Source organism: Oratosquilla oratoria, chromosome 25 (genome assembly GCF_046742065.1).
Source record: "Oratosquilla oratoria isolate Oo_2021 chromosome 25, ASM4674206v1, whole genome shotgun sequence".
NCBI lineage: Eukaryota > Metazoa > Arthropoda > Malacostraca > Stomatopoda > Squillidae > Oratosquilla > Oratosquilla oratoria.
This window is the reverse complement of record NC_134801.1, coordinates 26290415-26306225: the sequence shown is the minus strand read 5'-3', so window position 1 is coordinate 26306225 and position 15811 is coordinate 26290415. Positions and strand designations below refer to the sequence as shown.

General features: G+C 38.9%; 1 protein-coding gene across 1 annotated transcript in view; it reads left to right on the top strand.

Annotated features, from left to right (window-relative positions):
• Positions 1–15811, top strand: part of LOC143039052 (musculin-like) — a 79985-nt gene that overhangs the window by 32756 nt on the left and 31418 nt on the right. Inside the window, exon 3 of the mRNA XM_076208903.1 lies at positions 4308–4435. Coding sequence (XP_076065018.1) covers positions 4308–4435 — 128 coding nt within the window. The remainder of the gene's footprint in view (positions 1–4307; positions 4436–15811) is intronic.

Here is a 15811-nt window from a genome sequence, read left to right as displayed (position 1 = left end):
ACATGCACACTAACACACACACACACACACACACATACACACACACACACACACACACATATATATCTATATATATAGATCTATATATATATATATATATATATATATATATATATATATATATACATACACACACGTACACACACGACTCGATGGCGCGGTTGGTAGAGTTCCCGACTGTCACTACGGCGGTCCGGGTTCTAATTCTGCCCAGGGCTGAAATCATTTAAGTATCGCTGCGCTTCGACTCGCTACTCCAACTCTCGTGGGCGGGGACTTGGGGATGTGTATGACCATAGATCGGTCATAGGAGCTCTGAGTTCTCTTCCGGGAGGGAAATAGCTGTCGATCACGAGTCCAACACGTAATTGAAAGACCAAGGTGAAGGTGAATACACACATACTCAAGGGGACAAGCTCTGTTGAGCCAAAACTAACTGCATTAAAGTGAATAATGAGATTTTAGTGTATTAACACTTAGAACCCGATGGAAAACTGATAATATCTGAAGGAATGTGACAAGAAAAAATGGTGATGGACAGGAGAGAGACGACGAGGTAGAGGAGGAAGGCGTGATGGTGAAAAGGAAGGGGAAAGGAGGATAAGGGGGAGGAGAAGGAGGAGGAAGAGGACGAGGAAAGGGAGGTGGTGGAGGGGAGGGTAGGAAGAGGACGAGGAGGAGGAAGGGGAAAAGGTGGTGGAGGGGAGGAGAAAGAGGAAAAGGTAGAAGGGAGGGGAGGAAAAGGAAGGAGGAGGAGGAGGAAAAGGAAGAATAGAAAGAGGTATAGGAAGAGAAGGAGAAGGTTGTGGAGGGGAGGAGGCACAGAAGGAGGACATGGTTGAGGACGAGGAGAAGGAGGGCATGGAGAATGTAGTGGAGGAGAGGGAGGAAGGAGGAGGAGGAGGAATCAACATGGGAAGGGAAGAGGAGGTAGTAGAGGGAACGGGAGAGGATTTGGAAAAAGTAGTGTATTAGGGGAGGAGGAGGAGGAGGAGGAGGAGGAGGAGGAAGAAGGAGGAGGAGGAAGTAGAAGAGGAAGTGGAGGAAGAGGAGGGGGTGGAGCAGGAGGAGGGTATAGAGAAGGAGGAAATAGTAGAGGAAAGGGGGAAGAAGAGTTAGTGGAGGAAAGGAGGAGAAGGAGGTAGTGGAGAGAGGAGGTAGTGGAGAGAGGAGGAAAGGGGCATGAAGGAAGAAGGAGAGGTATTAGAGGGAGAGGGAAGACGAGGTAGTAGAGGAAAGTGAGAGAAGGAGGTAGTGGAGGAAGAGGAGGAGAAAGATGAGATGTGAGGGGGGAGAGGATGAAGAGGAGGAAAGTGTATAGAGGAGAGGAAAAGTAATAGAGGTGATGAGTAAGAAGAGAAGGAGGAGGAGCAGGGGGAGGAATTATGAGGGAGGTCTACCCCTTAGCCGAAGCAGATTGCCTGGCGTTCTATAGACAAAACAAAATGTTAAGAACCGCACCATAACAAAAAGGTTAACAAGGAAAGGTAAGGGAATTAAAAAGATGAGCGTGAAAGGAAAGAAATAATGGAGGACTGGAGTAAACACAGATACTGTGAGCCGATAAACACAGGGCGCAGACAAGAGAAAACATAATCAGAGTAGGGGAGGAAGTATGCGGAAAAAGCACTGTATACAATAAACAAGAAGTTTTCAATAGACCCAAAAAACGTTTCTAATTACGAAAATTTTGTGATAAATATATACATACATATACCAAAGGCTTTTTCCCCCTACACGGGGGGGTAGCCAAAAAGAAAAAGGCATAGAAACCACTCCCACCCATTCCATTTCCTATATATTCCACTCCCCTCCACCCTCCTCCCTCCCTCTTATCATGGCACCTCCTGGATGACGGGTCATCCCTGCATTCTCTCCACTACCCTGGGTCAGACGCAGTGTCGAAAGACACAGCACGTCCACAGCAAGGCCGCTTCATAAATTCGGCAACCCCCCCCCCCTCTCTGTCCCCCCCATGCAGAAAAGGAGAAGATGGGGAGAAATCCCTTCGGGCTGCCTCAAATTTTTCTCATACATACTTCCTCACCCCCCATCCCCCACCCACTCCCCCTCATGCATCACAGCATCATCTATACACAACCCCTCTCCATTCACCCTTATCTTCTGTCTTCTCCCGTCTTTCCTCCACAGACATTCCTCTCTTTTGTAATGCATCTTTCACCTCATCCATCCATCTCATCCTAGGACGCCCCCTCATGTTCACTCCTTCCACCTCTGCCTTCCACACTTCTTTTACTAATCTTTTTTCACTCATTCTTTCCATGTGTCCAAACCATACTAATACTCTTTCATCAACCCTATCTCCCAGCTCCCTTTCCACCCCTGTTCTCCTCCTCACCTCCTCATTTCTCACTCTATCTAGCCTAGTAACCCCTATCATACTTCTCAGACATTTCATCTCAAACACATTCAAACCCCTCTCTTCCTCTCTTATGTTCCATGTTTCTGCCCCGTACAATGCTGTTGGCACAATCACTCCTTCATACAACCTCCTCTTAGCATCCATTCCCAGATGTCTATTTCTCATTACACTTTTCAATCCACCAAGGCATTTACTCACTTCTCTCAATCTACATTCTACCTCCACCCCCACTCCTCCCTTTCCTGCCACATTCGCACCCAAGTATCTAAAACTATCCACTTCCTCCAGTCTTTCACCCTTAATGCTCACTTCCAGCCTGCTGTCACTCTCTCCCCTTGTACATCTCATCACCTTACTTTTACCCACATTTATCTTCAGCTTCCTTCTTTCACACACCTTCTCAAACTCTGTCACTAACTTCCTCAATCCCTCCTCTGATCCTGCTACAAGCGGAGCGTCGTCAGCAAACAATAACTGGCTCACCTCCCACTTGGAGAAGAGAGAGAGAGAGAGAGAGAGAGAAAGAGAGAGAGAGAGAGAGAAAGAGAGAAGGAAAGAGAGAGAAAGAAAGGAGAGAGGGAGAAAGAGGGAGAAAGAGATAAGAGAAAGCTAGAGACGGAGACAGAGAGAATGGGTCTGTAAAATAAGAAAACTCACAGAATCACACTCAGAACAACGAACCATGCGACTTAAACCGTTCAGCTGGCATCCTACGATAAGCCAATTTACATTTTCTCACTTCAACTTCAACATTTAGTGATTAACGCCACATTTAATGATTAACGGGGATGAAAGGGGTCTCAGGAACACAGGGCTTTGTAACACATGACATCCTGATAGAGTCTATCAAGAACTTTGTGTGTGACTTCCAGGCGTCTTGCAACTTCTGCGTCAAAACCCCCAGAAGCCTCTCTACCAAGATAGAAAACAAGACTTGTAACAATAACTATCACAAAAACTCAAAATGTATTTTGACTAGTCTAGAGAAAGAAAGCATTGGCTCTCTCTGGTCTATTGTTGGATCTTTGCCTTTGCCTTTGGGTCTATAAGTGAGCGTAAATGTAAAATGGAAGACTTCAACCTTTGAATTCAATGCAGGACAGCTGGCTTATCCTCTGGGAGGAGGGCGTTTACCTAATTCGTCCCGTGATGGAAATGAAGAGGTGGGGTACATGGGGAACACTGCATATTCGGTGGTACCTCATAACTCAGGCTTGATTCATTCCTGGAGGTTGTTCTTGTTCTAAAAAGTTTGTTCCAATGCATTTTTATTTGAACATTGATGTAACATATACAGAACACAGGAAATTTTATTTTTTATTTTTTATTTCTTTTTACATTTTAATTACATAAACTAGATTTGGTTGTTAGGTCCTCGTATGAAGATACTGTGTCTTGCTGCATTGCTCCTGACTGAGGTAGTAGGTGGGGGCAGCAGGGATAATCCTTCATTCACAATGAAGTAAGATAAAAGAAAAAGTATGGTGTTAATTGGGTGTGGGATGAGTGAAAGGTGGGTGCATGCCTTGGCTGGCCTCCTCCCCTGTGAGGGGGAAGAAACCTTTTACTATATGCATGTAGGCTACATTTTAATTCTAAGGAAATGGCTTAATTCTTCTAGGATACTATATCTTTATCAAAACACATGTGCTGGATACAGAATCACTAAACATGGCCTTCTTTATTTAAAGGAGTTCCAAGAAATATTCAACATCTGGGACCAAATTTTCTTGAAAATATCATTCAGACCCCAAATTGTTTGAACTCCGGGTCTTTCGAGCTCCAAGGTACCACTGTACCTACTCCTTTTTTATGCTCTTTCTACTGATGGAGATATGGTTTTTCTAAACAAATTCTGACTAGAATCTTATTGTATACCTATTTATCACAACTCATTTTCATGACTCAATTCCCCTCTTGACAGACTTGGCCCTTCAGTTTCCAACGGGATGCCGATGCCAACATTGCCACGAGTGAGCAGCGAGAGAATTATCCTCCTTATGACGTCATGTCACACACCCATAACCCTACCCACCCACCGATTGTTGACAGGTGAGTTTTGTAAACCCATTGAGATGTTTTCACAGGTACCAAAGTGCTCTAGAATACTTAAAAATATTCAGGGATGCCATCATTGCATAAATTGGACCAAGCCTCGGGACGCACAGCCCTCACTGTGTTGGTAAACATGCAGATGTGTCGATGATTCGATGTAAAAAAAAAAATCTGTATTATTATGGTAAAAGAGCTGACAATGAGATTGTCAACTTTCTATCTTAAAAATACAGTGAAAACAATAAACTGTATTTTTATGGAAGTTAACCTGAGCTACACCATAAAATTATGGTCTACAGTGAAACAGTAACTTGTATTCTTATGGGATATAACATGAATTTTATTGTAAAACTATGGAGAAGAATAAAACAATAACTTGTATTTTGGGAGGAGATAACCTGAATGTTACTGTAAAACTAAAGACAAGAAAACAATGATTTCTTTGATGGTATATCAGATATTTATATCAGATATATATATATTTGGAAAATTAAATTAATTGTTACATTTCATCTGGTATTGGCTTAGTAATACATGCCTCTAGATTATTGGTCCAAAAGTCACTCAAGAAATCATGTCTAAAACATGCTGAATAGACCACTACTACCTGAAGCATAATCATTCACACTATAGTGCAAACACATCTGTCTTAAACTAAATAACTGTTTTTACATTATCATCAGCATATTATTTCTTACTTCCGCTCCCAGTTAGAAATAATTCATTGTCAGTTGGGCCAACCTCTTCTTCTATTCCTCTGTCCCGCAGTGTCTAGTTTCTTCTAAGTTCTTACAATCCTGGCATGTTGTGTCTTTCCAGTATCTTACCAACGGCATATTCCCATCCTGCCCTTGGTCTTCCTCTGGGTCTTTTTCCTCTTGCTGCCCTCCCACTTCAAGTGCTATCTTTCTTTATTCTAAAAGATTCTTCCTTCTTTTAGAGGAAATGAAAAGGAAAAATTTCTTTGGGTCACATAAATTTATTGTCCATTCACAACCATTCTTCACTCACGCCTATCTTTTGCCTTTTCCCTCCCCTGCTCAACAGACATTCCTCTTTTCACAAGACCCCGTTTGCCCTAACTATCCATATCATTCTTGGTCTTACCCTCAAGCACACTCCATCCACCTTTGCTTTCCACAATCTATTTGCAAGTTTTTCTTCAGTCATTCTAGCAAATAAAAAAAGTGTGGAAGGCAGAGGGGAATGGATTGAATTTGAGGGGAAGATAAAAATGAGACTTCAACTGCACAGTGTAATTATTTCTCAATATTGGTATGGGTCTTTTGTTTGTTTTTCTAACTTTATCATTCCGCTTCTTTATAGACACTGAAGCTACCACACATTTCTCCAACATTAATATAAGGAGGGAGGAGAGAGAGACGACTCCACCTCTGTGGCACAATGTTGTCCCCATGGATAGATGCTTAACTTGTTATTTCTTCAGCAATCATTACTAACAAAAACTGAATGTCTTCAAGCACCACCAAATAGGACAATAATGATAGTAAAAAAATTTAACAGTTCCCTGACTTATCCTATAAAAAAACATAATTCAGATAGATCCACATCAATAACATGAAAAGGCTGACAAACTTCTCAGTTGACAGAGTGGAAGTGCAGAGTATCCGAGAACAGTAATCTCTGGAGATCCAAAAGACTATACAATAGAGTCCTCCAAGGAACAATACTGGAACCAGCCATATTTAACCTATTTATGAGTGACCTTACACCAAATCTAAAGCATAACATCAAATTTCTCACGTATTTCTTAACGATCATCGCCCAAAAATGTAAAAATGTGAAAATGGGTAATACCTTTGGAGGTAAATCCAATACAAAGGCAAAAGAGGGAAAAAATGAAGTGTTAACAAAAGACAACCTGTCATAAGACAGACATATTGTAAGAGAGACATATGGATTGCTGCAGAATGATAAAGTGGCTATTCACTATAGGGAAGAAATGAAAAATCATAGAAATCCTAATCCATCTAAGTCTTAGTGACAGTACATTACTGCCCATAAGGATAGAAGCATTAAATTGTCAGCAATGATAATTATAACTGACTTTAGCAATGCTTATGGTGAGAATATTTGCTCCCAAATCTACGTATCCAAGCCATTTGTAATTTTGGAAACAATTGTTTCCATGGTCCTAGCTGGCAGTGAAGAGAAGATTTGTTCAATGCAGGTCTTCGTGAATGATAATAATAATTGTTACCTTGAGTGTCACTGAGAAATTTGCACCCCACAGCAGCTGGCAATGGTCCTTGGGCCCTCCCTATATCTCTCTGGGAAGAAACTCTGGATGGTTGTCTGTGTTGTATTGGTTTGGTACTGTTCCTGTCGCGTACTTAAATAACAGGAGGAGGTGAAGAGTTGCTAGTTTTTAGCTCTATATGTGCAAAAAAATGGGCTCAGCTGGAGATTGAGTGCCTGCCTCTCAGGGCTCCACGTCTTGATGGAGGTGAGGATGTCGGTGTGTTCTGAAATTGGGCAGCTCTACTGTCCATCTTGCAGGACCACCACAAGTAGGTACTTTTTATTGGTCCCTATATGATGACTTTTCTAATAAACAGGGACTGTATGATGTAATGGTAAGGACAATGAACCATTAGATTAATATGCATACAATGGATATTGAATTTATGCGCAGAAAGTGGATAATAATTGAATATGTGGTAAATAACAAAAACTTTCATCCTAAAGCTAACACAAAACAGGACTGAATCACACATCAAATTGAGCTTTAAAACAACAAAGCTATACCAGAGCCCTTCACAACAATCAACAAAATATCCGAAGACAAGATCTCCATCACAACTTTCATACAAGATAGAACCTTTTCTTGAAGTGCCCCTATTATTCTGCCGTCAACTGAGGTTAAACAATGACCTGCAATAGCATTCTGGATTTCCTTGCTAAAAGTAGTAGGATGAAAAGGAACACTTCCATTTTTAATTTCAACAGCAAATTCACTCTGAATGCTATAAAATGTTCGTAAAAATTAAATTATGGCATAGTTATGCATCAAAAGCTCACTATCCTAACAACAAATATTACCTGTATCTTTATCCACCTACAAAAAGATAGAACTAATGACAAGATTCTACAAAAGAAGACAATGAAAAGTACACGAATTCACAGGCACAGGTCCGAGCTGAAGCCAGCATCTGCAGTAAATTATGACTGTCTCTTCTTATTTGCAGTTCTCTTCTGGTACATTGGTTTTCCATGATTTGTTTTGACTTAGAAATATTTGTTTATAAAAAACATAACTGCATTTTTTCTTTTTCTTTCTTTCCTCTTCTTTGAAATGTACACTACTACCCACAACTTTCTCGTTAACGACACAGATTCACGTGTTTTTTTTTTTTTTTTCAAATTAATCAGCGTGTTGTAGGCAAGTCAGCTACTGATAACAACAAAGATTATCCTATACCTTGACTAGTATTATTATGAGCATCCTGCTTGGATTAACCTCTGCTAACAGATCATCAGGTCAGAACGATAGTTCTTCCTCTCATCGTAACATATACTTCGTACTTACGCACACGGTACTCTTGATATATACATCAACTTACCACTAGTTCCACATGATACATCCATACAAGAACATATTCACACCCAGGTCACCAAGCAATATATTCAAGAAACGCCACCAAACTCAATACTACACCAATAACCCCCAGACATCAGCTCCACAGGAAATTCCTCTCAAGAGGTTTAGCCACATTTTTAAACTGCCTGAATGCAGCCACCACACAGAACACAGTGAACACCTATACCTTCACTGACTCACACTATCAATCATTTGGACATCGGAAAATGGTTCGTCGTCGAGCACTAGACTCACCTCATCGGGACTGTGCACCTCTCCCTGTACCAGCTTTTAAACCTTTCACCTCACCAGGAGGAAGGCTGACTGCGACTAGGTACGATCACGGCCCATGGTCCGCGAGTTCATAAGGTCTATCTCTTCTTTTAGTAAAGGTGCAGTCTTTGGTTTTGACTTCAATGAATTGCAGGCTTCTTTTTTTTTTTTTTTCAGTCTTTGAATAATAATATCTTTCCTTTTCTTAATTTCATACTAGTTTGATGCTCCCCATCCGATGCCATCTCCATACTTTGGTCTTATAATTACTCTGCTGTCTGATGGTTTTCTATAAAGATATTCTCTCCTGTTATTGTGTTTGCGTAGTTGTGATCGTCTGCTCGTGAATAGACGAGAGTGAAATTCATCCTTAAAAATCAAGACAACACTTAGACAGTAAGATTAAGACAAAATTAATTACATCAGTTTTACCGTGAAAATACTATTTTCTTAATATTATTTTACACAAAATAATCATAGTGCTACGAAACAAGTTAAAAGTGCACTGCTAAGGCGGCACATCTTATATATATATACATTGTATATATATATATATATATATAATATATATATATATACAGTATATATATATATATATATATATATATATATATATATATATATATATATACGTTTTTCGAATTGGTAGGATCGTTTCTTTCCGGATCCACCCTTTACGGGCACATCTTATATATATAAATTATATATATATATATATATATGTATGTATATGTGTATATATATATGTATATATATATGTATGTATATATATGTATATATATATATGTATGTATATGTGTATATATATATATATATAATATATATATATATAAACTTTTTATCCCACAGTCGGAGAAAAGAAGACACTAATGTCGAACGTTCTGTATATTTCGATCACTAACTGTGACCCTCTTCAGCAGAATGAATACTTAGTGGAAGGCATATGCTTAAATACAAAAATGTGAGGTGAGAAAAGGAACAAGCTCAGGTTACGTGGCCGATGCTCCGCAGGTCGCGTGGGGTTTTGTGACCTTGGAGTACATGTGCTACCTCATGTACTCCAAGGTCACAAAAACCCCACGCGACCTGCGGAGCATCGGTCACTTAACCTGATCTTGTTCATTTTCTCACCTCATATTTTTGTATATAAGCATATGCCTTCCACTATGTATTCATTCTGCTGAAGAGGGTCACAGTTAGTGATCGAAATATACAGAACGTTCGACATTAGTGTCTTCTTTTCTCCGACTGTGGGATAAAAAGTTTATTTTATCAATGTGCTACGACATTACTTTATAGTAATATATATATATATATATATATATATATATATATATATATATATATATGTATAAACCACCAAGGAAAAAGATAAACTGATGACCAAGCGCTTTCGTCTATTCAGACATCCTCAGACGAAAGCGCTTGGTCATTAGTTTATCTTTTTCCTTGGTGATTTTTTCGCATATTTAGAATCACGAGTTTGTGTGATTTCTCATGCGTATATGTATATACATATGTACATATATATATATATATATATATACATATATATATACTATATACATATACTGTACATATACATACATATATATATATATATATATATATATATATATATATATATATATATGAGAAGATTTGGAATCTGGGATCCATATTGGAAAACTGTAAACACCAGACTCAATTGAAGGGTTTATTTGCCCGACGTTTCGATTCCCGTCCAGGAATCGTCTTCAGGGGGTATAATGGTTACAAGATTGTGAACTCCTTATAAATCGCCAAAATGGTAAATCTGGGAAAGGTTCACCCTCTCAATCACATTTACAAAGCATACCTCATTACAGTAATAAATACATTACAATAGAAATGAAATATTAGTACCAATTAGAATAAAATAAAATACAATTAAAAAGTTACATGGCTGTGACAAAGGAATACAAGTGGCACACAAACCCCTCAACATCTTACACCGATATCTCACAAAGTAAAAGACACCGAAGAACCTACACAACAGGCCGGTGTAGTTTACCGCATAGGCTGCATGGACTGTGACACGGAATACGTAGGAGAAACACAAAAGACAGCCACTAGAGTACAAGAACACCAACGTGCAGTTAGGCGAGAAGATCCGAAATCGGCCCTGAACAAACACAGTACAGAACACCAACTCAGGATTAATTGGGATGGAGTGACAAATCTACACAAAGAAAATAACAAAAATAAAAAACTATTCTTGGAAGCATGGGAAACTAAGAGCAACCGCATAAACAGGTGTATTGATCTCAATCCTACTTATCTAAGCACGAGGAGTAACATAGGCTAATTCCTTTGTTCTGTTTTCTAGTCCGTTTTTTACCTGTCGTTTGTTTACCAGTTGGCTTTTGGCCGACCTCCTTTCTCGAAAGCGGTCTCCCAGTGCACCTCTTCAACTCCCTTTCCCGTTACTTTTGTCCTCCTCTTCAATTTCAGTTTACTTCCTTTTTCTCTCTACGGTTCTTCTTTTCTTTTTATCTTCTTTGTTCTTTTATTTGTCTGATTGTAATGTAGTCGTTTGTTTTTGAGACCTGTTCCTCCTGTTCCCCACTTCCTACTTTGGCGGACATTTGGTCCACTTTCATTTGTGTCTTTGGATTATGTTCTGTTTTTTACTTTTGGGTTTCGTTTTGATGTTTTTGTCACACTTGCTTTATGTTCACTGCCATTTAACTTTTTATTTTGTTTGGTTATATTTGTCTAGTTGTAATTTAGCCGTTTGCTCTTGACACTTCTTTGCGGACATTTGGTCTACTTTCATTTGCGTCTTTGTCCTATGTTCTGAAGTTTTAACGTTAGTGTTACGTTGAGTTTTTTTTTTGCTACACTTGTTTTCTGTTCACAACCATGTAACTTATTTTATTTGTATTTTTGTAGTGTATTTTGTTTGATTGTAATTTAGTCGTTTGTTCTTGACACTTCATTTCGGACATTTGATCCACTTTCATTTACATCTCTGTCCTATGGTAGTGTCACGTATTGTTACTTTTGCTTCGCTTGTTTTATGTTCACAACCATGTAACATTTTATTTGTATTTTATTTTATTCTAATTGGTACCAATATTACATTTCTATTGTAATGTATTTATTATTGTAATGAGATATGCTTTGTACATGTGATTGAGAGGGTACACCTTTCCCAGGTTTACCATTTCGGCGATTTATAAGAAGTTCACAATTGTAAGAGGCCGGTAGATAAAGGTAGACATTTAAGGTAGATCGGAGGTAGATCGAGGAGGTAGAAGGACTAAGAAGGAAATTTTATAGTCATTTTTATTAGTGTGTTTTGATTCAGTGGTGACCGCGCCGACTGCGAAGTGCTGAGTCGGGGAGTTGTTTAGTCGCCGTCCTGTCTATATAAACAAACGACCGACGAGGTTGTTGTATGTTGATACAGAGATGACTGATTGTAATAATGCTGATGTAAGCGTACAAGCCATCTCCGTTTCGACATAATGCTTATGTAGCAATGTTACTAAAAGGGCTGTAACAGCTTCTCGGATTGGAGAAATATTATTGGACAAAAGGGAAAAAGGCACGCCCTTAAGGTGTGGCACTTATTTGAGAAGTAAAAGACTATTGGATGGGAAAAAAAAGTGACGTCAGAACGAAGGTGGCTAGAAGCGACGTTGAGAATTCCTTTGAGGATTTTCTCGGGTGTACTGATTTAGACCAACACATACACAGAAAATTTCCCCTTCATTTTATTCACCCTCAATCGGAGCTTAGGCAGGGGGCCTGCTTACCTGAATTTGAGTGAAACTATTGAATTAATAAGAAAACTCTAGAAAAGTACTGAGAACAAAGACAGCAAAGAGGGGGGAAAACCCATTATACCCCCTGAGGACGATTCCTGTTATAACAGGAAAAACAGAGAGAGAGTGGTTTGAGCTGAAGGTGGAACAGCGTCAGGGCTGTGTCATATCACCATGGCTGTTTACTTTGTGTATGGATGGGGTGGTGTGGAAGGTAAGGGCGAGGGTACTGGTCATGGTTAAAGAAAATGGAGAAAAGTGAAAGGTGAGACAGTTGTTGTTTATTGACGACATTGCGCTTGTAACATGGTCAGAGGAGTGATTAAGGGAGTTAGTAACGGAGTTTGGAAAATTATGTGATAAGTGAAAGCTGAAGGTAAATGTGGGTAAAAGCGATGACAGTGAGTTGGAAATAAGTCTAAAAAGGAGAGAGGCTGGAAGAAAATTATATTTTTAGGTATTTGGGGTTGCATGTGGCAGGAAAGGGAGGAATGGAGGTGGAGGTAAATAGTAGATTATAAGAAGCAAGTAAATGCCTTGTGGGGTTAAATAGTGTTATGAGAAATAAGCAACTGGGAATGAATGCAAAAAGGAGATTGCATGAAGGGGTAATTGTACCGACGGCATTGTATGGGGCAGAGACTCTGAATTAAAAAAAAAAAAAAAAAAAAAAACAGAGACGAAAAGTATAAATGTGTAAATGTGTTTGAGATGAAACGTCTGAGAAGTATGCTAGGGGTTAATAGGTTGGATAGAGAGAGACGAGGAGGTGAACAGGAGAGTAGGAGTCGAAAAGGAGATGGCAGATAAGGCTGACGGAAGATTATTGAGATGGTTTGGACACATAGAAAGAATGAGTGATGAAAGATTAGTAAAAGAGGTGTGGAAGGCAGAGATGGAGAGGGTGAACTTGACAGGACGACCGAGGATGAGATGTATGGGTTGGGTGAAGGGGGTGTTGAACAAAAAGGAAATGTCTGTTGAACAAGGAAGGAAGAAAGCAAGAGATACGGATGAGTGGAAATTGACTGTGTATGGATGATAATGTTATGCAAGGGAGGGATGGGGGATGGGGGGTTAGAGGGTGCTTATATATGAGTGATATTTTAACGCAGCCCAAAGGGATTTCCCCCGTCTTCTCTTTTTCTGCATAAGGGGAAGGAGAGGGGGATCACCGATTAAGAGAAGCGGCCTAGCTGTGGATGTACTGTGTCTTGCTACATTGTGTTTGACCCAGGGCAGTTGGCAGATGCAGGGATGATCCGTCATCCATGAGGAGCTGATATGGAAGGGGTGGAATGGATGGTAGAGGGGAGTGAAATGGATATATATATATATATATATATAAATATATATATATATATATATATATATATATATATATACATATGTATATATATACATATATATATATATATATATATATATATATATATATATATATATATTCCTCGTCTTCTCTTTTTCTGCACAAGGGGACGGAGGGGGTCGCCGATTAAATGAAGCGGCCTAGCTGTGGATGTACTGTGTCTTGCTACATTGCGTTTAACCCAGGGTAGTTGGCGGATGCAGGGATAACCCATCATCCACGAGGATCTGGTATGGATGAGATGGAAAGGGTGGAAGAGGGGAGTGAAATGGGTACATAAAACGTGTCAAAAAGAAATATTCACGAGCTTTTTAATACCATGTACTTTCATGCTCGTAGTATTAGGAATAAACTTCAAGAAATACAGGCATATGCCAAAAGTGAAAATCTCGAAACGATAGGAATAACCGAGACATGGTTAAATGGTAAAGAGTATGAAGCTGAATTTGATATTGCGGGATTCAAACACTTTCATCAGGATAGAAACCACAAGAAAGGGGGGGGGGTTCTGATACGTTAAAAGCAATGTCTATGGCTGTGTTTTAGAGAAAGTAAAACAGGATGCATATGATAGTTTGTGGGTAGAATTAACCCAAACAAATGGACAAAAAAATTAATGTAGGTGTGATATATAGCCCAAAAACATTATCATTGGCAGACGACAAACTGTTGTTTCAAGGACTGTCTAGTTTCTGTAACCGGGACTTAATGATAATGGGTGATTTCAATTTTAATTACATTAATTGGATGACCCTAGAACATGGCCATATAGGAAGTCGCTTGATAGATTTTCTCGGTGACAATTACTTAGTTCAGTTCATAAAAGAACACACAATACATGGAAACTTACTCGATCTATTGATCACTATCCGTGAAAGCATGATAGCCGATGTGGAGGTTGGTGAAACTATTGCAAATAGCGACCACAACTTAGATTCAAACTGCTAAAAAAAATTGAATTAGATACATGTGCATCTAAAATACCCGATTTTAGTAAAGCTCAGTTCATAGGACTACGTCAGGAGCTTCAGCTTACAGATTGGGAGGCAATTTTAAGCGAAAGATATGTAGATCAGATGTGGGAAATATTTCAAAATACGCTTACTAAGATGATTCATACTTACATCCCGTTTAAGGACAGACGCCCCCCAAATCAAGCTCGCCCAAAATGGCTCGACAAAGAAACTGAAAAAAGTATTGCTAAAAAGAGACAGGTTTATAAGAAATACAAGTGCTCGGGTGCACCTAACGACTATCAAAGTTGTGTAACAATACAAAGAGGTTTAAAAATAAAATAAAAAAACGAAAACGACAATACGAAATGAACATCGCTGATAAATCCAAAGAGAATCCTAAAGAATTCTACAGTTACATTAGAGATAAAAGGGTTATTAGGAATCACATTGACCCACTATTATCTGCTGACGGTCAATTTGAGTATTCAAACGAAGAAATGTGTAATATTCTAAAAAACTATTTTAGCACAGTATTCGTAAATGAAACACCTCAAAGTGAACTCCAAACTGAAACCTGTGAAAAATCTAAAATAAACCTACTCACTACGGTAAATATAACAAAAGAAAAAAATCAAAGGTGTATAGAGACACTAAAAATCAATAAAACACCAGAGCCTGACGGTTGGCATCCAAGAATCTTAAAGGAAATGAAAAATGAGATTGTTGTTCCATTAGAAATTATTAAAAAATAAATTAAATAAAAATCCAGCATATCCGGAGGTGTCCCAAGGGAATGGAAGCCAGCTAACGTCACTCCAATATTCAAAAAAGAGACAAAAAGAAACAAAAAACTATAAGCTTGACTTCAATCGTTGGAAAAATGATGGAAACTATTATCAGAGATGCTATCGAGCATCATTTAGAAAGTAACTGTTTGAAGATAGCCAGCATGAATTCAGACGGAAACGTTCTATCGTGACTGACTGACTGACTCGAATTCTACAACACAGTCATCTCGAACCATGACAAAAGAAACAATATAGATTTAATATATCTAGACTTTGCAAAAACTTTTGATACCGTCCCCCACAAAAGACTACTTACTAAATTGGCTTCACACGAAGTAAGTGGTAGCCTATTAAGTTCGACTAGAAATTGTCTGAATGATCGAAGACAGAGTTGGTTTAAATGGAAAAACTTCAAGATGGAAACATGTTACAAGTGGAGTTCCTCAGGGTTCCGTTCTTGGGTCACTTCTATTCATAGTACAGTATATATAAATGATATAGACTACGGACTAAAATCTATTGTTTCCAAATTTGCTGATGATACAAAATTGTGCGGGATGACAAATGATCACTCCAATTAGATATTCAAGAAGAT